The sequence below is a fragment of the Leptidea sinapis genome, chromosome 19 (assembly GCF_905404315.1).
Source record: "Leptidea sinapis chromosome 19, ilLepSina1.1, whole genome shotgun sequence".
NCBI lineage: Eukaryota > Metazoa > Arthropoda > Insecta > Lepidoptera > Pieridae > Leptidea > Leptidea sinapis.
In genome coordinates this window covers 2,989,314-3,016,320 of record NC_066283.1, presented here as the reverse complement: position 1 = coordinate 3,016,320, position 27,007 = coordinate 2,989,314, and the positions used below count along the sequence as shown (strand labels likewise).

At 35.2% G+C, this 27,007-nt stretch overlaps 1 protein-coding gene across 1 annotated transcript; it reads left to right on the top strand.

Moving 5' to 3' along the window:
* The first annotated feature begins 1,334 nt into the window (after positions 1-1,334).
* Positions 1,335-27,007, top strand: LOC126969686 (ATP-dependent RNA helicase DDX24-like). Its single transcript, XM_050815232.1, has 7 exons — positions 1,335-1,592; positions 1,756-2,158; positions 4,654-5,217; positions 6,067-6,222; positions 10,476-10,629; positions 11,889-12,070; positions 26,979-27,007. Exons 1-7 carry the CDS (start codon positions 1,455-1,457, stop codon positions 27,005-27,007), a joined length of 1,626 nt encoding a protein of 541 aa, XP_050671189.1. The 5' UTR covers positions 1,335-1,454.

Here is a 27,007-nt window from a genome sequence, read left to right as displayed (position 1 = left end):
CAAAAACAGTTACATTAACAATAATATTTTAGAATATATTTACGTAAAAATGTGAATTTCAAATGTTTCTTGAATTAAAATGATTCCGTAAATCATTCATATTTGCATCGTATAATTCAACAATTTTTGATGTTTTACATTATTGATTTTTTTTTCAAACTAAGATTAGTGCACGTGTTGATAAAAATATACACACAACTGCAAAACAATTCATCGCTGACTCAATTAATTAATCTCTGTCAAGAATTGTATTGAGCTATTTGTTAAACCATTGTTTATTATAATGTGTAAAGAAATTAGTTTTAATGGCACTGGACAGGTAATAAGGACAGGAAATTAATAGATATAAGTCAACATTTTTTTTTAATTTTTTAATTACTTTACAAACAAAATCGATATTGTTCAAAAGAAAAAGTAGAAAATCTCTGAACTTTATGTCTTAAAAATTTATATGAAGCATCTTATTACAATTTTATATCGTTTATGGTGCGCAAAAAAAAATCATTAAGTTTTTACAAACTAGTGAGTCACGCTTTTAACCAGCAGAATATCATATTTAATATTGGTTGAGTGTTATTAAGGAATAAAGAATATCATTGAAGTTTGTAACGTACATAAACATTTGATTGATATTATCGTCATATTTTATTCACTTGTTAAGCATTTTGCACTTTGCACTTTCATGCTATTACAAAATAAGTACTCCGATCGATTCCAAATTTTATTTTTTTATTTTTATTTTCAATTTTAACCACCGAAATCTTTTATGGAGTTCAGTTATTGAATATAGGCATAGTTTTTCTGTTGAGAACAAAGCACGAAGCACATTGTGTGCTATCTGTACAATTTGTAACATAAATAAAATATTTTAAGTGTTTAATAAAACATTACTAAAATGTGATGTACAGTATGCAGAAAGCCACCCCTCTTATAAAATATTTTTATTGTATTTTTCAGAAATTAGTGTACTCACACATGAAAAGTGATTCTACGAAACTTGGGCTGATGATCCGAATGATTCCTATACCACTTACCAATACATAAAGGCATTTTTATTGAAAAATCCTTAATTAGATTGTTCAACAAATCTCGTCTGACTCGGGATTCAATTGCGAATCTAACGAAACTGATTCGCGTGCTGGTTTTTTTTTGGATGCCCAGCCTACTACGGTATAGTATAAGTTGCGCTATTTTATACCGGCAGAAATGCTTCCTTGTTTTTTTTTTAGATGCGTTCACTGATGGAATCACACATTAAAATCAGCCTTGTCAATTGTCAAATGTCAATAATTTAAAATTTGTCAATTGATACCACTCATTTTGTCACCCTCACATGTTGTTCTGTTATTCTGTCAAGTCCAAGTGTTTCGTTGAGGTTATATTAAAGTATACTATTTATATAATAATTATTGTAATACTATTTTTTAAGATCTAGCTTTTAATTAATTTACAAAATGTCTAAAAAAATTGAAACCGTCAACTGGCGAGCAGTAGCTTTAGACGGCTTTCCAATTAATAAATTGGATGGGTTCGTTGGCTTAGAAGAATGTACTGATTATGGAACCGAAAAATATAATAAATTAAATAAAAAAGTAAGTATTTGTTGTAGGGGCATGCTCAGGGCTTGTTCAAACCCTTAATTCCATTACTTATCAGCAACTTCTCATATTGCTTATTGACTAACTGCCTGCATTTCAAACTTATCTTTACATTTGTATTATTCTTGTTATTATTCATAGAACTACTTATTTTCAGAAAAAGAGACAAAAGCCAAAAAACGAAAAGGTTTCAAAAAGTATAAGTAATTATAAAAAAGAAAAGAAAATGATTAATAATAAGAAACTTGAAGTTAGTAATGGTTTCATTGTAGAAGAATGTACAAAAGTGACCCCATCTCTATCAAATGACGATTTTGAAAGTAAAAAGAGTAAGCAGAACAGGATTGGTAAAGAAGACTTAGATGAGAAAGTAAGCAGCAAGGTAGAGAAACGAAAGCTCGGTGAAAACATATTGGAGTCTCAAAGCACACTGACTCCTGAAGATATGTTGTCATGGGCAGAATTTAAATTACAGGAGGAAATTATAAAAGCATTAATGGAATTGGGATTTAAACAGCCTACCAAAATACAACAGCTGTCACTACCTGCTGCCATTCATGGTATTTATAATAAATTTTGTGTAAAAACATTAATTAAAATGCTTAACCATTAAAATATGTAAAAATTAGCTTATACAGCCTTGCAGTTCTACTGTTGTATGTCTCATACTCTGTGAGATTACCAGAAAGTGTTGTCTTAACGAAGTCTCTCTCTTGGTGTTAACAGCACTATTTTGTCATTTTTCAATAAAATGCATAGGGTAGAAATGTACTCGTATGTTTGAATACACTTTTATATAGTGATATACTGAATCACTTAAAGAAAGGCATTGAAATAGGTGGCTCTCCTATTTGTTTAGTATTGTTGTCTATATTCATATTATGACAACCCATATAGCAGAATGGTTAGTGACCCTGACTACAAAGCTAGAGGTCCCGGGTTCAAATCCCAGTAGGTGCAATCATTTATATCATGATAAATATGAATGTTTGTTTCCGAGTGATGGATGTTTACGTAAGTATTAAGTATATTGTTGTCTTGTACCCATAGTACAGGCTATGCCTAATTTGGGGCAAGATAAGGTGTGTACAAATGTGTCAATTTTATATTTATATTTACATGCCAGGGGCATGTGAATGACATAGACCAGTGGGAGGCTCCTTTGCACAGAAAGCCGGCTAGATTATGGGTACCACAACGGCGCGTATTTCTGCCGTGAAGCAGTAATGTGTAAGCATTACTGTGTTTCGGTCTGAGGGGCGCTGTAGCTAGTGAAATTACTGGGCAAATGAGGCTTAACATCTTATGTCTCAAGGTGACGAGCTCATTTGTAGTGCCGCTCAGAATTTTTGGGTTTTTTGAGAATCCTGAGCGGCACTGCATTGTAATGGGCATGGCGTATCATTTACCATCAGCTGAATGTTCTGCTCGTCTCATCCCTTATTATCATACAAAAAAAAAGACAAAGTGTATTAGTTATTATCAAGAATCTTAAGTACATGGGCAGTTATTGGCAGTTTAGAAGGAACTCTCAAACTGTCAGTAAAGAAAAATATACAAGATATAAAACTGATCTAGACATATATATGCAGATTTTGTCAGGAGAGGATGAGCTACCACCTCAAATTATATATTACTAGCTGACCCGACAGACATTGTTCTGTATATATAATAAATAATAAATAAAATCATTTTATTGCAGGTCAGGGACCCATAGAATAATAAATAAAATAATGTTTTTATATGAATTTGTCAATAATATATTATCATAACATCAAAAAATACTTCGTAAAATATGCAACCTGCTCTCATAATGAAATTGTTTCACAGCAGAACTGTCAAACCGTGCGTCAATAAATTCTCTCATAGAAATTATGTATGGACATCAAAGGAAAAACTAATTTTGTTGTTTTTATTTAATTTAGCAGCATTTTCCTATTAATTCAACTTTTAAACCTTCTGACTTCCACAAATAATTCAAGACCAAAATTAGCCAAATCGGTCCAGCCGTTCTCGTGTTTTAGCAAGACTAACGAACAGTAATTCATTTTTATATATATAGAATAATATATAAATCCAGTGTCCAGTGTTTGTTTCCAGTGAACTTCTAAACTAATTAACAAATTTTAATGGAGATTACTTCATGAAGGGCACTGTAGTCCAACTTGAGAGATAGGATAGTTTTTATTTCGATTTAGGACTAATAATTATTTTTATTTCCAATATTTGTTTTGTATGGACATATTTTCTATGAGAGAATTGACATATGGTTTGGCAGTTCTGCTGTGAAAAAATTTCACTATAACATGAAATATTATTGACAAATTCATAAAAAACAGTATGACAGTTAGTACAGAACAATGTCTGCTGGTCAGCTATTGATAATATATAGAGCATAGTTTCTCAATCTTACTTTGCTCACCGCCCAATTTGAGAATATGTTTTCTAGAGTATTTTCGTGAATTTTTTTGCCTTTTAGACAATTATTACAAAAGTCCATGATTTTCCTAATTTAGCTATGACTAACCAGAACATAGCAATCCATAGAGTGAACAATCAGCGTTTATTTAGTTATTTTTAAATTGCCTGACATGTGTCTTAGTTACTAAACAAATATTTGTAATATTATATTATCACATGCACCTTGTACGCCAAAGCATAGACTACAGAGGGGCAGACATTCATAAAAGTTTATTCCTCTAAGTATTCATTAATAGAAAAATAACTTTTTTCCAAAAGTAACCTTTTTGGTAACTTATTGTAAATTTTAATTGATATTGGTTAGGGTAGGGTATATTCTATGTAGTATAGCTTTATAAATAAAAATAATAAACTCAGAGTTGAAAATTTCCTAGTACATAAAAATATTCAGAGTGGTGGATGAGGAAGGAGATAATGGCGTAAGATTTTGAATCTTCACTATTTCAACATTAAACAAACCCTCTTGTTTCATTTCATTTACATTATTAATCTATTTAGTAGGGATTATCAACTACCATGAATTCTCATAGTAAAGTAAATTATAATTGTTTACTTTTCCTATTTCCTTGCAAAGGTCGAAGAGATATACTAGGTGCTGCTGAGACTGGCAGTGGTAAGACGCTAGCTTTTGGCCTTCCGATCATCTCAGGTATAATGAAGCTCAAAGAAAAAGCAGACACTAAGAATCTGGATGTTTATGAAATTCCATACAAAAAGACGTCAGTTAAAAGAAAAGTTGCTAAAGAGGAGGATAATAAACGAGTTAATATTAAACGAAGGAAAGTAAGAAATAAAAAAGTAGTAACGGAATCTTCTGAAGAGGGTTACAGCAGTGGACATGAGAGTGATGATGATATAACTGACAATGATAAGATCAATGAATCAGATGATAAAAATAAAGTTTCTGATCGTAATAATACAGGTGAAGATTTTATTGAGGAAATAGATGTACCGTTCAAAAAGCAAAAGGATTTGAAAGACGAGGATGATGACAGTGATAGTGGTCATATTTATCTTTCTGAAATGTTAGATTCTGATGATTTAGCATCAAGTGACGAAAGTACATCAGGTCAGAATCGAAATGTAAATGACGATGATAACTGTGATGAACAAGAAACCGATATGGCTGAAAATGAAGGTAAATTATAATAATTTTTATTTATTACTTACTAAACAACAAATAAAATAAAAAAAGTCAGCTTTTATAGTAAGATGTTCAACTGACGGTAAGTGGAACACCATGCCCACTAGAATGTAGGCAATGCCTCTTTATTCTTGAAAGCCCCAAATTCTAAACTGCACCACAATTATTAATTTACTTACGGCCATACATTTTGGTACAAATTAAATTTATATATTTAATCGAAGAATTGAGCGATATCACCTAAAAATAACAATTAATCAACGGTATTGTTACATGTCAGTACAACAACATTTGGAAAACACCAGTTTAGTTGTGCTGCTAATTTATTACAAGTACTTACAAACACAACACATCTAACCGAAACCCCTTACACGCTAAAACGGATAACCATTAACACACACAAGAAACTGTTATAGTTATTTATGCAACTGTTGTGTAATAAGGGGTATTAAAACACAAACGTGGGCATGAGGTGAAGCCGAGTGGGATAATAGTATCACATGAGTGTTTTGATACCTAATTATCAACGGTTGCATACAAGACTTGACAGATCTACATCCATAATATGAATCCTCTATAAAAGATTCTGAGAAGAGAGAATCTTTAATAGAGGATTTAAAGCATGGGTGTAGATAAACAAGTAAACGGGCTGTTTATGCAACAGCAAATTATGTTATACTCGACCTTAGTCAGAGGTCATAAGGTCGAGATTGCCGTAGGCAGGTAAGTACCTATCGTATTTTGTGACTTGCGAAAATAGAACATGACCTTCATGACAGTATTATTGTATAAGGACTGAACTTTATGGTTAATTTAAAACATATTGATGGAATTAATTGTCAGCAGGAATTGGCTGTGTTAAAGTGATAGATGATGTAGAGTTTCCCGGACATGTCAAAGTGAAAACTGGGAAGCCTTTGTATGCATTGATTTTGACGCCCACCAGGGAGTTGGCGGTGCAAATAAGCAGACATTTGATGGCTGTCGCTAAGTATACAGGTAATATATATTAAATATCCATCAAAACCATCTTTGATCCATTTTTTGATTCTTTGCTGGCAAATAAATATAAATTTGGGTAAGATATTTGCATTTGGTTTATCTATACTTCTATACTAATATTATAAAGAGGAAATATTTGATTGTTTGTTTGTTTGCATTGATTAGGCTCCGGAACTACCGAACCGAATTGAAAAATTCGTTCCCTGTGGGGAAGCTACACTATCCCCGGGTGACATAGGCTATATTATATTTTCAAAAAATTACGGATCCTTACTAAAACATCGCGTGCGCTGCGAAAACTTGATGAGAGAGCAAAATAATGTACTACGACTTTGCAGAACACATTATTATGTACAAAAATTGTGGCAATAGCATAATTAAGAAGTGTTCTTTGTTACGTGTTCAATGTTAAAGTTTAAGTGAAATGCCGCTACTACGAGCTCGGTCCTGTGTGTACGCGGACGAAGTCGCGGGGTATCAGCTATACAGGATGGCCGAGAAGTTGACGTCCAAAGCTAAAATTTGATAGCCTCACGGTGATGAGTATCCGAATCACCCCTATGTATGTTCTACGATTTTGCGTAGTTTAGGAGATAATATTTTTTTTCCCCTTTTATCCGCTTTTTTCACCTAATTGTGGTTTAGGACTTTTTTCAATTTTTTTAGAACATTTTTAGTTAATTTTATTGTTGATAATTATTAACTACAGTTGCAATAACCACATAAGAAACTATGAATAGTTTAGACAATGCGGAACTAGTTTAGAATTGAGTCGTAAGTTCAAGATAACTGCTCCAGCTAAATTCATGAAAATGTACAAGGTATCACAAAAAAAAAAATGGGGAGCCTATGGCTTCTAACTATTTTTAAAACTTCCCAGAACATTGGCCAATAAAATGAGCCAAATTCAAATTTTAGCCTTGGACGTCAGAAGTTGACCACCGGCCACCCAGTATAGTATAAACTTGATTTTATATATGGTATAATCTTGGGTGATTCTGCTAAATAACTGCATCTGCACTGCTGCGCGATGCTTGTCAAAATTTTGTAATATAACTGATATGTCAAAATTCAATTCAGTTAAGCAAGCAATATGCAGCTATTTTGCGGAAATGTTGCAGTAAATCAATAGCCGTTTCACTAATAAAACTGCTGCACGTTTACTGCAAAATAAATATGCTGATAAATTTGTCATTTTGCTGACTAAAGAAGATGGTATGTATCTTTTAAATTACAAATTTGAGAAATCCCAGATTAAAAAAAAAATATATTTGGTTTGGTGTGGCAGGCGTTTGACAATAGAAATATGTATTAAATACATCCTCTACGGCATATACGTTACCGTCGGAATACAAGTGCTGTACCACTTCCTTTTGTTTTCTCGACCGAGACAGTCTTTTTGTGGGTGCAAATTAAACTGAATTTGTTATACTTTAAAAAAACACTTACATTTGCATCTTTTTTTTTATGAAAATAGGGGACAAGAGCAGTTGCAGGTGATAAGTACGTTCAGCTGATGGTAATTGATACGCCCTGCCCATTACAATGCAGTGCCGCTCAGGATTCTTGAAAACCCTAATAATTCTCAATTGTCATTGCGCTCGTCACCTTGAGATACAAGATGTTAAGTCTCATTAACCCAGTAATTTCACTAGCTACGGCGCCCTACAGACCGAAACACAATAATGCTTACACATTACTGCTTCACGGCATAAATAGGCGCCGTTGTGGTACCCATAATCTAGCCGGCATCCTGTGCAAAGGATCCTCCCACAGGTTGAATTGCTTTTAAGTTAGTAACAGTGCATACTACTGCACTGCACCTGCCTCTTGCAACTATTGACAATGACAGTTTTTAAGTTTGGCATTCAATAGACAAATGAATTCTTTCATCTTTTCGTGCATTCATTTGTTTGTAGAAATTAATTTTAAAATGTTGTAGTATTATTATACGATAGCAGCTATCATCGCTTTTACTTTTTTGTATTAGTTTTGTAAAATAATTGTTCCAAATATTTTTTTTATTATAATTATTTATTTATTTATTTATTATATACGGGCGAACCCTTTTTACAATATTAAAACTATGAAACTGATACAATATTTACTTAACTAACAAATAATAATATTTAACTAACTAATCAACACATCTTAATTTCTAATTATAAATAAACATGGTTTTAGTGTGTCTTGCCACAGATAGTAAACTAGTGTTATATAAATCAATCCAGTTTATCTGGTTGTTAGTAACTTCGCTGAGCCTAAAAATAGGAGAGTGATGATACACACCTGTTTTCAACAATTGAGTAGAAAAGTAAGTGTCATTCTTTCTATTATAATATTATTTATTGCTCGGTGACTGTGCAGGATTCGGGCAGTTGCTGTGCAGGTAATTTGTTGTTGCAGTGCATTAAACATTGCTGGTTATATAATTTATATATTAATGTCAGCGTGACATCAGGATGCAAATGGAATTGCTTCTGATTGGTGATATATTGACACGAGAGTGGATCAGAGATTGGAAATAATACTCCGCCTATAGGAACGAGTCTTTATTTGCGTTCACTTTTTCTGAACTTGCACTTTGCCGGTCTGCCGCTGTTCCTCTTGTGGGCAAGTCACTCCGCACCGAACACTAAGTCTCTTCTACCTTCTTCTTCTTGGAACACTTCCACTTTTTACTATTGCTTCTTTTCTTCCCCTTCTTTACACTTTCGAGTCAGAACTAGAACTGCTGTAGGCCACGCTTAGTACGGCTTATATACCCCCGGATCTGTTCTATTTTCAAAATTATTCTCCCATTCCATCTTTAAATTTAAATAGTACTAGAAAATTCTTTTAACTATTTTTATCCTGCTTACACATTTTCATCCATCCCTTTTTTTCTGTTCGATTTGATCCTGAACTTACTAGAAATTTCCACTAACTTTAAAAAAACCCAAACAATTCCATACACTGGTAGGTGTATCGAACCCGGGTCTACAGCGTCTAAAGTAAACACTTTTACGCTAAAGCTACGAGTATTGCTGACGGAGCTGTTGAAATTATCAATGTCTTGAAGTTTGACAACTCTCATCATGTACGTTGCTGCACGATATGACGTTTGACAACTCTCGTCATATACGTCGAAGCGTTGCTACGCGACAATATTATATTGTGCCATTCCCAAATCAACAACCCTCTTAAGTCCCCCATTCACGGGCACGCCATCGCTCCAAACGGCTCGTGAACTCTCAAAAATCCGCTCGTAAATGTCAAAATCCCAGCAATCCAAATCGAGTGTTAAGAAAAAATGTTATTCCAAACGATCGAAACTCCATCGCGCCACGCCAATTGGCGCGGCGCGTCCGGTCGGTGTGGCTTGCTCGTGAGTGTGAAAACCAGACGGTACAGTTGCCATGCCATCGCGCCGAGCCATTTGTTCCGCTCATGAATGCGAAAACCCGCGCGCCTTTTTCTCATACCGTTTCGAGTTGTTGGATAATACGCACGGTTACACACTGCATCGTCAAAATTCAAAAACACTTTATTCATGTAGGTCACGGAAATGACACTTATGAATGTCAAAAAAAAAAATATTATTTCTTATTGAATTTACCGCTACTTCGTAAAGGGTTGAGCTAATGAGAAGAAGTAGCAAGAAACTCATTGCGACTCTTTTAAGTCAAGATTTACATTTCAATTGTTTTACAAATCATATCAATTACTTAATATGCAAAGTGATGAAACAAAAATACTCAAATGTCAAAAACTGAAAGGCTTACACGAGTAAGAAAAAAAAGAGTCGGAGAGTATTATATTCTTTGCTGCATAATGATGAGTAATCGGAAATTCGTAATTGAGTTTATTACGAAATTTAGGGAATTACATTGTTTGTGGCAAAATTTTCCGCGATGTTTTTTTTTTTGCTTTATATACAAACAAACCGCTATGGCAGTTGTATTAAACTCATCATCAGAATCAAAACTCATTTTTCAACATTCACGGCACATTTGGTGCCGCTCCAAACGGAGCGGCGCCAAATGGCGTGCCCGTGAATGCTTTTTAAAAAGTAAAAGTGGGGCTTTAAGCTTGGATTGCTGGGATTTTGACATTCACGAGCGGATTTTTGAGAGTTCACGAGCCGTTTGGAGCGATGGCGTGCCCGTGAATGGGGGACTTTATGTTGCTCGAGATTCTTCGCTCGGATATGGGGAATGTATTCACCATTTACGGAGAATTAAAAGTCTTACAACTTAATTATTTTGTAGGTATAAGAGTTGCTACGATCGTCGGAGGGATGGCAGCTGTGAAACAGGAGAGGGTGCTGAGATCCGGTCCCGAGATAGTGGTGGCCACACCAGGACGTCTGTGGGAGTTGGTGAATCAAGGAGAGCCACATTTACAGCAGCTGCCTTATGTAAAGTATGTATTCACTGCCAGATTTTGGCGCGACAACACGTCCTGAGGATGCCTCGTGTAGAGGCGAAACACGTGTCGAATTGTTTTAAAGACAAATATTGGCGGAATTAACACTAAAGAAAACTTAACCTACCAGTTTACTTTTCTTTTCTAGTTATAAATTTTATTTTAATTTAAAACATTGCTATTTGTCAACCAATATCTTAAAATTTTCTATATGTATATAATGAAAATGGTCTTTGTTTGAGGATCAATCACGCCTTAGAAACCATTGATCGTATTGACATGAAACTACCACCATTCATTGCGAAATTTATCCTAGATGATTTATGGCTACTTATTTTTCCGAATTCCAAAGTTCCTTCATTAATTTATTTCCTTTTAAAATTCGTTCAGCGAGAACGGCTAGTATTTATATAAAAAACTCATTCAAAACTAAACTTCACTGGAGATTATTATTTTATTGATTAGAAGTGTAGATTAGGTGAGTGTCTAACCTAATCCATAAAAAAAATACGTTTAGAAAAACCGACTTGAAAAGTATAAAATAACTAATAATTTAATTTAATACACCTCTACCTTTAATATTCATAAAATGCTGTTATTTATATGTGCTTCCTATAGATAGGTTTTAAGTCGGTGCCAAGCCCTAAACAAATAAAACTTAATATTATAAACAGCTTATTTACTGTAATTATTAAGGTTGTCTTGCCACGCGTGTCTGTCCGCTTGTGTTGTTTTGTTCTAGACGAAGCTATCCCGCTCAAAGTCACGCGTGGCGAGTGTAGGTATTTACTACTACATTTGGCTTGGCACCGACTTCAAAGCTATCAATATGTAGCACATACAAATAATAGTAATTTATTAATATTAAAGGTAGAGGTGTAATAAATAAAATTTTTAGCCATTTTATTCTTTTCAGTTTTTTAAGTCGGTTTTTCTAAACGTAGTTTATTTTTTACTTTTTAGTGTCAGTTAATAATTATAATACATAATCAACCTGAATGAAAACTCCTAAGAAAGCCAAAAACAATTATATCGTCGAGGTAAACAAAAAATTTCATAAAAAATGTTCATAAAATAAAAGCTACTGGGCCAAACTTATTGATCCAAATGGCATCCATTCTGCATCGAAAAATTACGTAAATCGAATCACAAATCTCAGAGTAATCGGTGTATATACATAAAAAAAATACCGATCGAATTGATAACCTCCTCTCTTTTGAAGTCGGTTAAAAATAAACTGACTGTGTCACTTTCAGGTTCCTAGCAATAGATGAAACCGATCGCATGGTGGAACGTGGTCATTTCGAAGAGTTGGAGCCTCTGCTAGAAAGACTTAACTTAGACGAAGTTCACATGAGTTCCAGACAGAACTTCGTTTTCTCTGCCACTCTTACCATGGTACACGACTTGCCCGCGCACATGAGAGGGAAAAAGGTATGTATTTTATGCTACAACTTCTTCGAAACTGCCTTCGTATGGATGTGATGACTAGGCCACAGAATTCCACCATCGAACGATATGCCTTAAATTAGGATATTATCCCCACCATCTGGATGTGTGGCGGTCCTCCACAGTGCAGTTTTCAAGGAACTTTCTTCCACATTACACAAAGCTGTGGAATGAGCCTCCTTGTTCGATGTTTCCGGGACGATATGACCGGGGTACTTTCAAAAAAAGTGCATAAAACTTCCTCAAAGACCGGCTACGCTCCTGTGATTCGTCTGGCGTTGTGTGTACCGGTGATTAACACCAGGTGACCCGATCGCGTACAGATATGAATTCAGAAAAGTTGTTTGAAAGTCCGTGTTCTTTATTTGATTTTTCATTAACTTCCGAATATTTTGACGGAAAAAAAAGATACTGACCGATTACAAGAATTTATTCAGGTACACTATTTCTCTTAAAGTCTCACGGCAATCATCGCATTTCCAAATAAAAACGAATGCTAATTTCCATGTTCATGAATTATTTTTCTTATCGTCAGTAATAATTTAAATTTAGATGTTTGTCTTGACATTTTCTTGACATTATAGTTCACGATATATGATTGCTTTTTGCTTAAACGCTTCAAACATATCTGTTGGCTAGGAATCAAATCAAATCAAATCAAAATCAGTTTATTCAAGTAGGTCACGAAAATGACACTTATGAATGTCAAAAAAAATAATTATATTTTTCTTATAGAATCTACCGCTACTTCGTAAAGGGTTGAGCTAATGAGAAGAAGTAGCAAGAAACTCATTGCCACTCTTTTAAATCAAGATTTACAGATCATTTCAATTACAATATAATATAAATTAGATCGGCTCCTTGCCAGTACCGACTTGCGTAGTAGCTACGGACCCTCCATCTTCTATCGTTGTTTAGTTCTCATTTCTGTGTGAACTATGTAGTGCTTTAAATTTATTTTATTTATACTTAATTACATTCTTAAATACTTATCAATATGTACCAAAGAAATTAAATTAAAATATAAATAGAATATAATAATACACATACCTATAAGGATGTTATATAAGTAATCCCTGCGAGTTGGGAGAGGGAATGGCCGCCATCTTAGTGACGTCATAGTGATGACAGAACCAGGCTGACATTTAAAAAATCATAAACTGACATCCCACAGTCGTTAAGCTGTTTCTTTGCACAGTGTTTTTTTTTATGACAATATGGGACGAGACGTGCAAGACGTTCAGCTGATGGTAATTGATACGCCCATTACAATGCAGTGCCGCTCAGGATTCTTGAAAAACCCAAAAATTCTGAGTGGCACTACATTTGCGTTCGTCACGTTGAGACATAATTTGTTAAGTCTCGCTTGCCCAGTAATTTCACTAGATACGGCGTCCTTCAGACCGAAACAGAATAATACTTACACATTACTTATTACTTGACGACCTGTATAGCCGAGTGGTGAGCGATCTTACCTACTAAGCTAAAGGTCCTGGGTTCGAATCCCGGTAGGTGCAAGCATTTATATGATGAATATGGATGTTTGTTTCCGAGTCATGGATATTTAAATGTATTTATGTATGTTTATATGAATTTATGTATGTTTAAGTAAGTATATTGTATTAAATATATCATTGTCTTGTAACCCATAACACAGGCTATATATACTTAACTTGGTGCAAGATAATTTGTGTAAAAAGTGTGTCAATATTATATTATTACTACTTCACGGCTGAAAAACGGCGCCGTAATCTAGCCGGCATCCTGTGCAAAGAAGCTTCCCACTGGTAAATGCCCCAAGTCGCCTTTCGACACCCTTGGGCCTGGGACATCCCATTTCTTTTTATGCCCAGGGGAAACCAGGGCAAATCTGGAAAAAAAATTCACAATGTCTTCTTCTAGGTAACAAAAAATGGCAAAATAATCAATCGTAAAGTTGAAAAGATGAATGCGCAACAGAAGATCAACAGGCTGGTGAACAAGATTGGCATGACAAACCCAAAGATCGTGGACATAACAACTCACAATTTAGGTAAATATTGAAAAATCTTGACGAATTTGCAAAGTAAGGGTAACAATTACAGAATTTAGCATAAATATTTTTATAACAGGCACATAAGACGTTTTTTTTTTATGAAAATAAGGGACATGACGAGCAGGACGTTAAGCTGGTGGTAATTGATACGCCCTGCCCATTACAATGCAGTGCCGCTCAGGATTCTTGTAAAACCCCAAAAATTCTTAATGGCACTACAACTGCGCTCGTCACCTTGAGACATAAGATGTTAAGTCTCATTTGCGCAGTAATTTAATCTGTATGTCTATCCGTCCGTATGTCACAGCCACTTTTTTCCGTAATTATAAGAACTATACTGTTGAAACTTGAACAAACTTGAGACATAACATATTAAGTCTCATTTGCCCAGTAATTTCACTAGCTACGGCGCTTTTCAGACCGAAACACAGTAATGCTTACACATTACTGCTTCACGGCAGAAATAGGCGCGGTAAACACTGGCGTTCTTCTGAGAGCGAATCCCAAAAGCGTTGTCGGACTTTTAAGACTCATGGTCGAATCGCCACAAAAGCACAGGGCAATAAATTTCATCGCTCAATTTGGTTACGTGGCAGAAAGTTTGTTTCAGTTTTCAAAATGCACTTTGAAGAAACGCCACAGGAAATGGTGAGGTGGTCTCCTATTTTGAGGAGTGACGTGCGAAGATGCTATAGGCGGCAAATTTCAGGTCAAACAGCTCTTTGGAACACCCTTTTCCCGTCAAGTGTTTGAGTCGTGGATCTCCGAAAATTTCTCCGGTAGATGGTCAAACACTGACGACCACAACCGCGACACTGGTGTGCCGCAGACCAGAGATAGCATTACTCCATATGGGGCCAGACCTGCGCATTATAGAGCGCTAAAATATGGGCCAACTTGAAGGTTAAGTTGACCAGTTTCTTCGAAGACAATTTGACTTTGCTTTAGATGACCGCGGAATTGGCAATTGCTCGATATTTAGAGACCCTGTCTGCCTATATTCGGCGAAGCGTTTACAGAAATATTGTCGAAGAGGGGCTATACATGGCACAAACATAATAATATACAGAAGAAACAGTAGGAGATAGCATACAGCCTTGGGAAACACCGGCATTCACTCGCTTATAGTCTGAGCAGCAACCGTCGACAAAGACTGCGCCCCGCGAGGCGGCTGGTGATCTACTTGTAAAAACTCTCGGCAAGCTCATGTGTGCGAGCTTCGTGAGAAGTGCCTTTTATTATACAACTGAACGCCTTCGCCGTAACTAAATAAATTGGCAAGGCTTTTCCCTTGCTTTCAAAAGATGAAACGACATGGGAATCTTAAAAAATGCGTACATCTTCCTAAAAGGCCGGCAACGCTGTACTTCCTCGTGACCAGGACATGAAAAGTATATGTTTTGTTCCTGGTACTAATAAAAGGTATTTATTTTCTCAAAATTGATTCCTTTAGAATTCTTTTTGATGTCATTTCTTATATACTAGATACTAATACCGCTTCGAAAAGCGGTGCAAGAAACTGTCCCAGCATTCTTTTGTTGCGCTCTTTTTAATAAAAATCAGTCATTGCTATTGCTATAAAATAATCATAATCTAGTCCCAGGCTGTGCGGTTACTTAGATATTAGGATTTACGACAGAGCCATTTTTTAATAAAACATTTAAATTTATATATAAATAAAGCCTGAACAGTGCTGGGACTTTATTATAAATGTGTATACATTTACCCTTAAAGCTATTATGTACCTTATGAAGCCTACTAGAATTAGTTACAAGCAATCCCTTATTTCTAGTGTTATTACAATCAAAATCACTATTAAGAGCAAAAAGGTGACGATTTTTGTGAACGTATATTAAATTTTCATAAATGTACTAACAACGAACAGTCATAATATTTATTTTTTTAAATTTTTCTTTGAGAGACTGTCTATAACAAAGCTGATATAGTACACGAACAGCTCTCTTTTGCAGAGCAAACACTATATCAATGTCAGCAGCATGACCCCACAAAATAAAATACCGTACGTCATGATGCTGTGAAAATAACTGAAGTACACTAATTTACACAAACAAAATTTGAAAACAAAACTTTATAAACGATGCGTGATTCGAACCCACGACCTCCGGCGTTCCGTGCTGGTGCTCTAACCAACTTAGCTAACCGTTCGAGTACCGCCTCGTTATAAAATTCTTCGAATATTATGATAGCCACGATTCCGTCAATAATTCTTGTGATGCTAATAGCAAAACCTCAATACAGGCACAGCGGAGACGCTAAAGGAGTGCCGCATCACGTGCTCGCTGGAACAGAAGGATGCTTACATCTACTACATCCTGCGTCGCTACCCGGGCAGAACCATCGTATTCTGCAACTCTATCAACAGCGTCAAACGGTAAGAGATACTATGATGTTTATTTTTTTTCATTTCTCATACTCGGAAAGTAATGTTGTCTTGATCTGATTATTGGGTGGAAAATGCTGCTTCCCTCCATAGAGAGGGAAAAACTCATACAAATTACCTAAGGGCCGGAATGAACTTCAAAAATAGAACTGCTTTCAGCTGTGAAGAGTTTTATGTAAAAAACAACTAATTAAAAAAAATGCTGCGGTCATGTGACTTTCTAAACAGCCAGTGTGAACTTAGCACAAACTTCTTTGAGCGGAATAAGCCGCAACAATTACGCGGTGAGTTCCATATTTAAAATTTAACGACATAAATTGTCCTAATTTTGTCAATTAATTTTAAATAGGTACTACTAGGTAATATAATGATATATTATCAATAAATAGTTTAGATAAACAACTAGTTTTATTTTCCTCATATTCGAAATGAAAAGTAAAGTGTTTATCAATTCCTACTCGGACTATAGCCGCCCTTGCTGCGCTCCGGCGTCTAAATACCTCGGCAATTGATTCTTTCGACCCTTGGTTAACAATCTACTATTTAAATGGAAAAACTCAAACTTAATATAACAAACATTTTAAATATCAAGCCGAATTGGCTTCGAAGTAGCTGGGCGTCATAAATAGAGCACGGCAATACTTCAACCCGGCCCACGTTCTAGCGCTCTACAAAGCGCAGGTCCGGCCACACATGGAGTATTGCTGTCATCTCTGGTCGGGCGCACTCCAGAATCAGCTCAATCCATTGTTCCATCCAGCCGTTCACAGACCTAGTGTTCTGTGAACGGCTGGATCACTTGGCATGTTTCCGGGACGATACGACATGGGTACCTTCAAATAAGCGCGTGCACCTTCCTTAAAAAGAGTCGAGACTGTTCAAAAAAGTTCTTACGCACATTAAATTATCGTGTAAAAGGAAACCGAGCCCACTATAGTGATTTGTTGCTTGAATACAACTTTCTTCAGCTATGTCAGCGCCGCACTATAACAGACTGTGTAACTTTTAAGAAAATATGTACTGGTGAGCTGACATCTTCTGAGCTCCTCAGTCTCGTAGGCTTCCACGTCCCAGCCAGGTCTCTCCGCTCATCCATTACTTTTGAGCTATCGTCCCCAAGAACAAACATTGAGTTTCGCGCGCCATTACACAGAATGTGTAAATCTTACAACAATAGTTTTCTTGATATCGACATATTTTCGTGCTCCCCTGCTGTGTTTAGACACAGTTTAGAATTAAAATTAAAATCGTTCTTATCGTTGCCCCAAGTTTAGTTTTAATTAATTTCATTTGTCTACAACTTTTGTATCAATGCGCATAATCAAATTAGTGACTTCTGTGAATGTTTGCGTTTGTACCTTTGATATTTCTTTTTGTTATTATTGTATTTGTGAAACATGTGTTAGGACGCATCTATATTTATATTTTGTATCTCTTTCCTATATTGTTCAGTTCTTGTGATGTGTTTGTTATGTTTCCTTGATAATAGATAAATAAATAAAGGCCGGCAACGCTTCTGTGATCACTTGACACCAGGTGACCCTTACGCTCGTTTATCCTTCTTTTGCCATAAAAAAATTCAAATATTCTTGAATAGACCTTGACCATCATTGTCGATTTAAGATGATTTTTTTTAAATTCGGTACAAAAATCTTTATCGACAAATAGAAATATTGGCAAAAGATATACAATGGAATATCGCGAATTATTGAGACGTATGGAAAACGATAATCATGGAAATCGAAGTTCGCGCTTTGGGTGGAGTTTTTGGCTTTATTTTACTATGTATTGGGAAGACACGTTGTTTGAGTAAGCTAGAAGTACAATCTACTTTTGTGGCCGCCATTTATAAAATAAAAAATAAAAAAAATTAGCCTTTTATACTAAATTACATAATTATATAATTAAGTTAAGCTAAATTTAAAAATTGAAACAAACTTATAATTAATGTTAGTAAACTTAAGCCTAATATTATAAGAACTTAAAAAGAGAATAGTTTTATCTTAGTATTTTTTTTTCCTATTTCTTTATAATAAATGTTTAATTAGTAGTATGGGCCCCTCTTTAGGTGAAGGCCTCCTCCATTTTTTTCCACACTATTCGGTCTTTGCCCAATATTAGCCAGTCTTTTCCAGCGTATTCAATCACATCATCAGCCCACCTCTTACACGGTCTTCCAACTTTTCTAATGCCCACCGGCCCTTTCCATTTCGTTGTCTTTATCGTCCATCTGTTGTCTGTGAGTCATGATATATGACCGGCCTATTGCCATTTTAGTTTCAATGCGTGGGTCAGTGGCCGCCATTTAGGAATTCAAAATTGTTGTACAAATGTGAATTTAGAAAAATCTCAAATTGTTACATTTTATGAAAGTTTACTAAAATCCAAGATGGCTGCCACGAAAATATGTCACTGCACCAATAGGAATATCGTTTACACGGTTTTCTGGCTCAGAATTCATTCGAAATTATAATAAAACAAAAGTATCTATAATTACGTTTTAAGTTCAGAATAATTACATGTTTTTTTACTCAAGTTATTGTTATTAGTTTTCTAACAAAAAGTCTTAAAAAGGTGTGTCCTTTTTAAGACTTATAATATAATATATAACCTATTATTATATTAATGTATAATACCTACTATAGCTTAATTTTTTATATTATTACGCTAAATATTTAGAAATGCAGTAAACATGAGACATGACGTAGAGATTTTCATTACAGATTGGTTCAGCTTCTTACATTGCTACAGTGTCGCCCTCTGCCGCTACACGCCAACATGCAACAACGTCAGAGATTAAAGAATCTCGAGAGGTTAGTTTGATATTTTAATTAAAATTCGAAGTAAGATTGAAACTAAAGACACTGAAACTAGTTAAAGAAATGTAAATCTTCAGGGATACTAAACATTTACATTAGAAAAATTAATATAATAATGATCTATTTAATACTATTATTTATTTGAAATTTACTCTCAATAGTAATACAATGAAAACACTAATAAAAAAAAATATTACTAGAAAGAAATGAGTATTTTTTTTAATAGTGTGCAATCCAAATTAAAATCATGCACATCCCAGGTGTATCACGACCTAACCAAGACACATGATAGTTGGCTGTTAGCTAAACTCCTTCATATTAGCGCGTGCGTAGGAAAACATATTATTAAAATGGCAAAATCAGTTATGCCTAAATGATTAGCCGACGTATCTGAGTTTTCTTTTATGATAATAAGGGACGAGACGAGCAGGACGTTCAGCTGATGGTAATTGAGACGCCCTGCCCATTACAATGCAGTGCCGCTCAGGATTCTTGAAAAACTCAAAAATTCTGAGCGCCACTACAATTGCGCTCGTCACCTTGAGAAATAAGATGTTAAGTCTTATTTTCCCAGTAATTTCACTAGCTACGGCGCCCTTCAGACCGAAATACAGTAATGCTTACACATTACTGCTTCACGGCAGAAATAGGCGCCGTTGTGGTACCCATAATCTAGCCGGCATCCTGTGCAAAGGAGCCTCCCTCTGGTTTAGATTAGATTCCGAGGCGCGATGGTATGCAGCTGGGGGCCCACGCTAATCCTCAAGGAACTCCTGGTGCTAAGGTGCGTGTTACTTCCTCTCGGCGTGTGTAGGAATAGTAGATTGTTAACCAAGGGTCGAAAGAATTAATTCCCGAGGTATTTAGACTCCCGAGCGCAGCGAGGGCGGCTAAAGTCCGAGTAGGCATTTATTCTTTTACCCGTGTTAAACACTCTACTTTTCATTTCGAATATGAGGAAAATAAAACTAGTTGTTTATCTAAACTATTTATTCATAATATATACTAATATTAGTAGTACCTATTTAAAATTAACTGTCAAATTAGGACAATTTATGTCGACTTTCTGAATTTTAAATATGGAACTCACCGCGTAATTGTTGCTGATTATTCCGCTCAAAGAAGTTTGCGCTAAGTTCACACTGGCTGTTTAGAAAATCACATGGCCGCAGCACTTTAATAATTAGTTGATTTTTTTAAATAAAACTCTTTACAGCTGACAGCAGTTCTATTTTTAAAGTTCATTCCGGCCCTTGGGTGGGAAGTAATTTGTATGAGTTTTTCCCTCTCTACGGAGGGAAGCAGCATTTTCCACCCAATAATCAGTTCAAAACAATATTACTTTCCGAGTATGAGAAATGAAAAGGATTTATGCGTGGCGTTACACCGAGAACTTAAGGCGATTAGGCTGTTAAATTCAAATTCAAAAACACTTTATTCATGTAGGTCACGGAAATGACACTTATGAATGTCAAAAAAAAAATATTGTTTCTTATTGAATTTACCGCTACTTCGTAAAGGGTTGAGCTAATGATAAGAAGTTGTTGATTACTGATGAAGTCTCAAGTTTACTATCTATTATATTAAGCGTATATCATGCATATATTGCGTGCAAACTGTGTTGCTCGGTGACAATTTTGGTTATATTATGCGCAAGAGACAACTGTCATTAGATTAACCTCTCAGTTGACAATGATTCTGTTGTCTATGTTATCTCTCTATGTATTTTCTTTCTACAGGAAACCGTCTGCACTATTGCCATAACCAAATTACAAGAAAATAGAATAGATAACTGCGGCGCATCCAACCTCGTCTATATACCTATATACAGGGTGTCCCAAAGTTATGGGACATGAAGGGAAAGTACCTTAAATATGGAAGATAGGCTGATAGAAAAGTTAGTACTTCTGCATTCAAAGATTTTCAAAAAATTACTTGCCTCGTTTGGGAAATTGCGTAAGACAAGAGGGATCAAATTTTGAGCATTTAATAAATTAATTTACAAAATATACCTACTTAATTGACTACTTTCTTTTATAATACTATGTTACTTAAGAAGAGTTATTAGTTTATGGCCATTCTTTCGATTGGCATTATAAATGTAGGGGTGTTTTTTTTTTACATTTCAGTCGGTTCGGTTCCCAGGCGAGGCAAGTAGTTTTTAGAAAATCTTTGAATGCAGAATTACTAACTTTTTAAAATAACATAAAGTCTTCTTTCAGTAAAATAGCCTATCTTCGATACTTAAGGTACTTTCCCTTCATGTCCCATAACTTTGGGACACCCTGTATATATATTTTTTCTTTTTGGGATATTCGAGACCGTGTGCAAACCTTATGGAGCTAATAAAATGCTACAGACTTTAGATAACACCGGGGTTTACTCATTTAATCGTATTGTTGTTTAGATTCCGCGACGACCCGCACGGCATGTTGATTGCTACCGACGTGGCCGCTCGAGGACTGGACATACCTGATGTAGACCATGTGGTGCATTATCAGGTGCCGCGCACGGCTGAGGTGAGGGGCTGACAGACTAACAAACAACACTGCCAACTCTATATAGCGACAATTGGGTCACATCAAATTTGATGGCGTTACAGAGAGTTGAAATGGAAAGAAAAATTATTCATTAATTGTTTACTAAAAAGTGTTTAAAAGTTCACACATCTAAGGAAAAAAATAAAACAATGCATAAAAACTCTTGATAATTTAGCATCCGATGTTAACATGTCGATGTTCGTTGCAAAGGCGAATACGTGCTAATAAAATAGCTAATAACAAATAACTAAATAATAGAATAAAAAAAAACGAGAAAATATAAAAGCTGCAGTTCCTATTTACGTACTGCTTATTGCTTGCTCAGATTTTTAAGAATGTGCAAAACTTGAACAAAAAAAAACTAATAGGACATCTGGATTCGAACCGGGGTCTTCTGCTTTCCGGATCACCCAATGTTCCATCTGAGCTATTATTGTCTTGTATATAGTGACGAAATTTACTTTTGTATTCTAATGTTAATTCATTTCTATGCTTTATGTTTGTATGATGTATATGCTTTTACAACAAGATCCCAGAAAATGTTCAAAATAAAAGTATTACGTTATTCAAAAGAATTGTTAAAAAATGTTTGTGTGGTTAAGGTTACTATAACATAAATGACTTTCTTAATGATACCACAGATTGGGAATGGAGCGACCGCCCTCAGGCTATTAAATAATAAGTTTAATTGTACAATATTACTTTGTAAACATATTTATTCGATGAATAAAAAAGCCCGCTGAGTTTGTTGCGCCCACGCTTCTCAGGTCTGAGGCATTCATTTTGGAATGGGTGGTATTTTTTTTTACTTTCAATAAGTAATGTCACATCCTATTTTGAATAAAAAATATTTGAATTTGAAAATTCTAAAGTTAATTCTAATGTTAACACGGATAAAACTGCATTTCTTTTTAAATAAAACCTAGCTAGTTCGATTTCTCGCCCCCTGTATACAAGAATTGCTCGTTTAAAGATATAAGATAAAACTTTGTTTTGTTTGACTTTTAACTTGACTTTGTCAAGCAATTTTCGTCAAAAAGAGTCGTTAAATTTAGGTTACTCTGTATATAGTGACGTCTGTCGGAATATCACTACAACTTTTATTGTATTTGCAACCGTGATTAATGCAACTGTAATAAACAATCTTCTTAATATATATAAATCTCGTGTCACAAAGTTTGTCCTCAATGGACTCCTAAACTAATGAACGGATTTAAATGGGAATTACTTCATAGAGTGCAGTTTGCTCCAACTTGAGAGATAGGATAGTTTTTATTTCGATTTGGGACTCATAATTATTTTTATTTTCAATATTTGTTTTGTATGGACATATTTTCTTTGAGAGAATTTATTGACGCACGGTTTGACAGTTCTGCTGTGAAACAATTTCATTATAACAACAGGCCGGAGCATATTTTACGGAATAATTCTTGATGTTATGAAATATTATTGACAAATTAATAAAAAATAGTAATTTACTTATTATGTACAGAACAACGTCTGTCGGGTCAGCTAGTGTTACATATAATATTTTAGTTTATTACAGTTGCATTATTAGTAATAGTAATAATAATAATAAATCATTTTATTTCAGGCAACAAGGCCCATAAAATAAATACCTTATAATCTAACACACATAATCTTCGTCACATTTTCGCGTCGATGTGAGGCGCGGGTTCGGTAACTTCCGGCGGTCGGCGACGTCCGAGATACTTGCGGAACACGACCCTTCGGCCACAGCTTCACGTCCAGGAAGGTCGATATATGTTCTGTCGGGACGCGAACAACAAAAGAGTTAAAAGTCTACTGCGTGACGCGTCACCAACTTTTCGACCCCCAACCGGAACTTTGTATTCTCCACCAAGTACTGAACAATGTCGGAGGCCTTGGTAGTGTGGTGAAAGCGAGAGACGTAGATATACGTCGCTGGGACTACGGAACGCAGGAGCTGGTTCTGTCCTATCGGTGCTGTGCCACATTGATTATGACTAGGAGGCCTCCTCCTTATTAGTAATAATAATAATATTAAGTGTAGTGTCTGTCTGTCCATTTAGAACTACGTACATCGCAGCGGGCGCACGGCGCGTGCTAATAAAGAGGGCCTCACCATTCTGATGATGGAGCCGGCCGAAGCCTTCACTTACGCCAAACTCTGCCGGACTCTGAATAAAAGTATGTATTTGCTAACTGGTTTTATTGATTGTGAAACTGAAGTGGCAGTGGGCAGGGCACATAGTTCGACAGACATATGGGCCGTTGGGGCAGTAAAGTCCTTAAATGGCGACCAAGATGCAGTGTTGGTAGGCCCCCCATTAGATGGACCGATGATCTGGTCAAGATCGATCGCCGGAATACGTTGGATTGGATGAGGGCAGCGCAGAACCGATCGTCATGGAGATGTTTTGGGGAGGCCTTTCTCCAGCAGTGGATGAGTTCCAACTGATGATGCTTTCATATGTGACAAATTCTCACAATCAATTTATTTATTTATTTTTATATATACATAATCCACATAAGTTTCTTTGCACAATAAAATTGCTTGCTTCGTGACAACAATTATGTCATTTTAATCACTCTTGCTTATTCTTACACAATCATTAACAATTGCACAACTTATTATTCAACGTCTGTCTCCAAACAGACGCTCGATCAGAATCAGCCCCATTTTATAAAGAATCTACTAACCTTTTGTTCTCCATATAATACTACCAACATATCGGCATTTCGAATCGATCAACTTACTAATATGGATTAAAACACGAATAAAATTTTAAATAAAATTTTTATGAACTGTAAAGTACATCCTGTTGATGAAGCCATAACCTGGGAGTTGAACAAAACATACAAGATTTTATGACGATACGTCCTTCGAACGGTTAGCTCAGTTGGAAGAGCACTCGCACGGAACGCGAGAGAACGTGGATTCGAGTCCCGCATTGTTCATAAAAATATGTCTTCAAATTTTATTTCAGTATTAATCCTAGAAATGAGTGTTATCGCTTTAAAAACATAAAAAAATATATGAATCAATTACAATCATCGAATAGAGTATTATAAATTGAATATAAAATATATTAAAAATAAACTTGTTTTAATTGACAAATTGATTGTAAATCAATAAAAAGGCATAGGCATTTATTTTCTCAAAATTGATTCCTTTAGAATTCTTTTTGATGTCATTTCTTATAATACTAGATACTACTACCACTTCGGAAACAAATGGCGCTCTGAGAGAGCAGAAGCGGCGCAAGAAAGTCTCCCAGCATTCTTTTTTTGCGCTCTTTCCAATAAAAATATACAATATTGTACAGTCATTTCTATCGCTATAAATTAATCACAATCTAGTCCCAGGCTGTCCAATCATTTAGATATTCAGCAGTGGAGTAATAGGATTTACGACAGAGCCATTTTTTTTTATAAAACATTTCAATTTATTTATAGATAATGCCTGAACAGTGGCTGGGACTTTATTATAGAAGTGTATACATTTACCCTTAAAGCTATTATGTATCTTATGAAGCATGAAATAATAAAAAATCATACATACATTACACATAATTAAAATTTTGTAACAAAATCTGTAATTGTACAATCTTGGGTGTTTTTTATAGCCGCTGAGTTGGCAAACTTTCCCGTGGAGATGGAAAATATAGACGCGCTTAAGAACACGATAAAGTTGGCTCGCGAAGTGGAGGCGATGGAAGTACGTCGAGGACGAGCGAACCGAGCGAGCACGTGGCGAGAGCGGGCCGTCCGGGAGATGGACATCATCATTGACGAAGATGACGTGTATCCTTTATACTTTATAGATAGAATTTCCTTTGAATAAATAAGCGTACAAGGCATACCACCCTTTTTAATGTCCCAATTACTCACTCTATTTATGCACAGAATTCGGTGGTCTGCCGTACCCTTAGCTGCTATAATAAACATTTCTTACCAACAGATATATTCGTCCATACTAAAAGCTCTTTCAAAAAGGAAATCATTTTAAGTATACTGTAATCGAAGAGTTAAAAACGACTTAAGACATACACACATACACTCATACACACATACACTCACACACCTACACTCATACACACATACACACCTACACTCATACACACATACACTCATACACACATACACTCATACACACCTTTATATTTATAAGTTAATTTTTTTATTTCGATTTAATCATAGTTTAATTAGAGCGTTAAATGTTATACCATAAATAGTGTGAACCTGTAATTGGCAGTCGGCCATCGCATAATATTTTTGTTATTAGTTTAATTTTTGTGTGCTGTTGGTTCAACAATAATAATAATAATAAAAATTAAACACGAGTTTTACACATTTAAATAAAAGAAATCTAAAACATTAAAATGCGTGTCATTGTAACTGTGTTTTTACTTTACTTTTTTTCGTAAAAGTTACATTTTTAACCGACTTCAAAAAAGGTGGAGGTTCTAAATTCGTCGGTATGTCGTTTTTTATGTTTGTTACCCCAGAACTTTTGACTGGGTGAACCGATGTTTTTTTTTGAAACTCGTGTCAGCCAAGGTAGGTTTGTAACTAGATACATAGTCAGCGGTGGATTTACACTAGGGGTAGTTGGGGCAGGGCGGCAAAATTTTGAAAGCGAAAAATTTTTTTTTCTTAAAGTCTTATCAAGATTGCTCAACGTTTAGATTGAGAAGATTTAATCGACCTATTAGCAATTCAAAAAGTCAGACGTGTTTGCCTGTGAAAAAATTGATGTAAATTTATAATTGTTAAAAAAAAACAAATATTTATCCATGTTTTTAGAATATATAACATATAATAAAGTTTCTGCAATAAATTAGTTATTCTAGTTGTCAAAAATAAAATATATAAAGTATTTTATTAGTAGTATAAGTTAAAGTAAAATTTCAGTATTGGGGCGGATTTTTTTCCGGTGCCCAGGGGCGGCATTAAGTTTAAATCCGGCCCTGTACATATTTATAGGTGAGATGTGCTTGACTCGCACGCGCGACGTGAGAAGGCGAGAGGAGTAGGTAATGTTTTCGCAAAATATAAAAACACAGTTACAATGACAACCATATTAATCATTTAAAAATGTTTTATTTACTTTGTAGATGTTATTGAGACGCCTAATAAGGGTTGA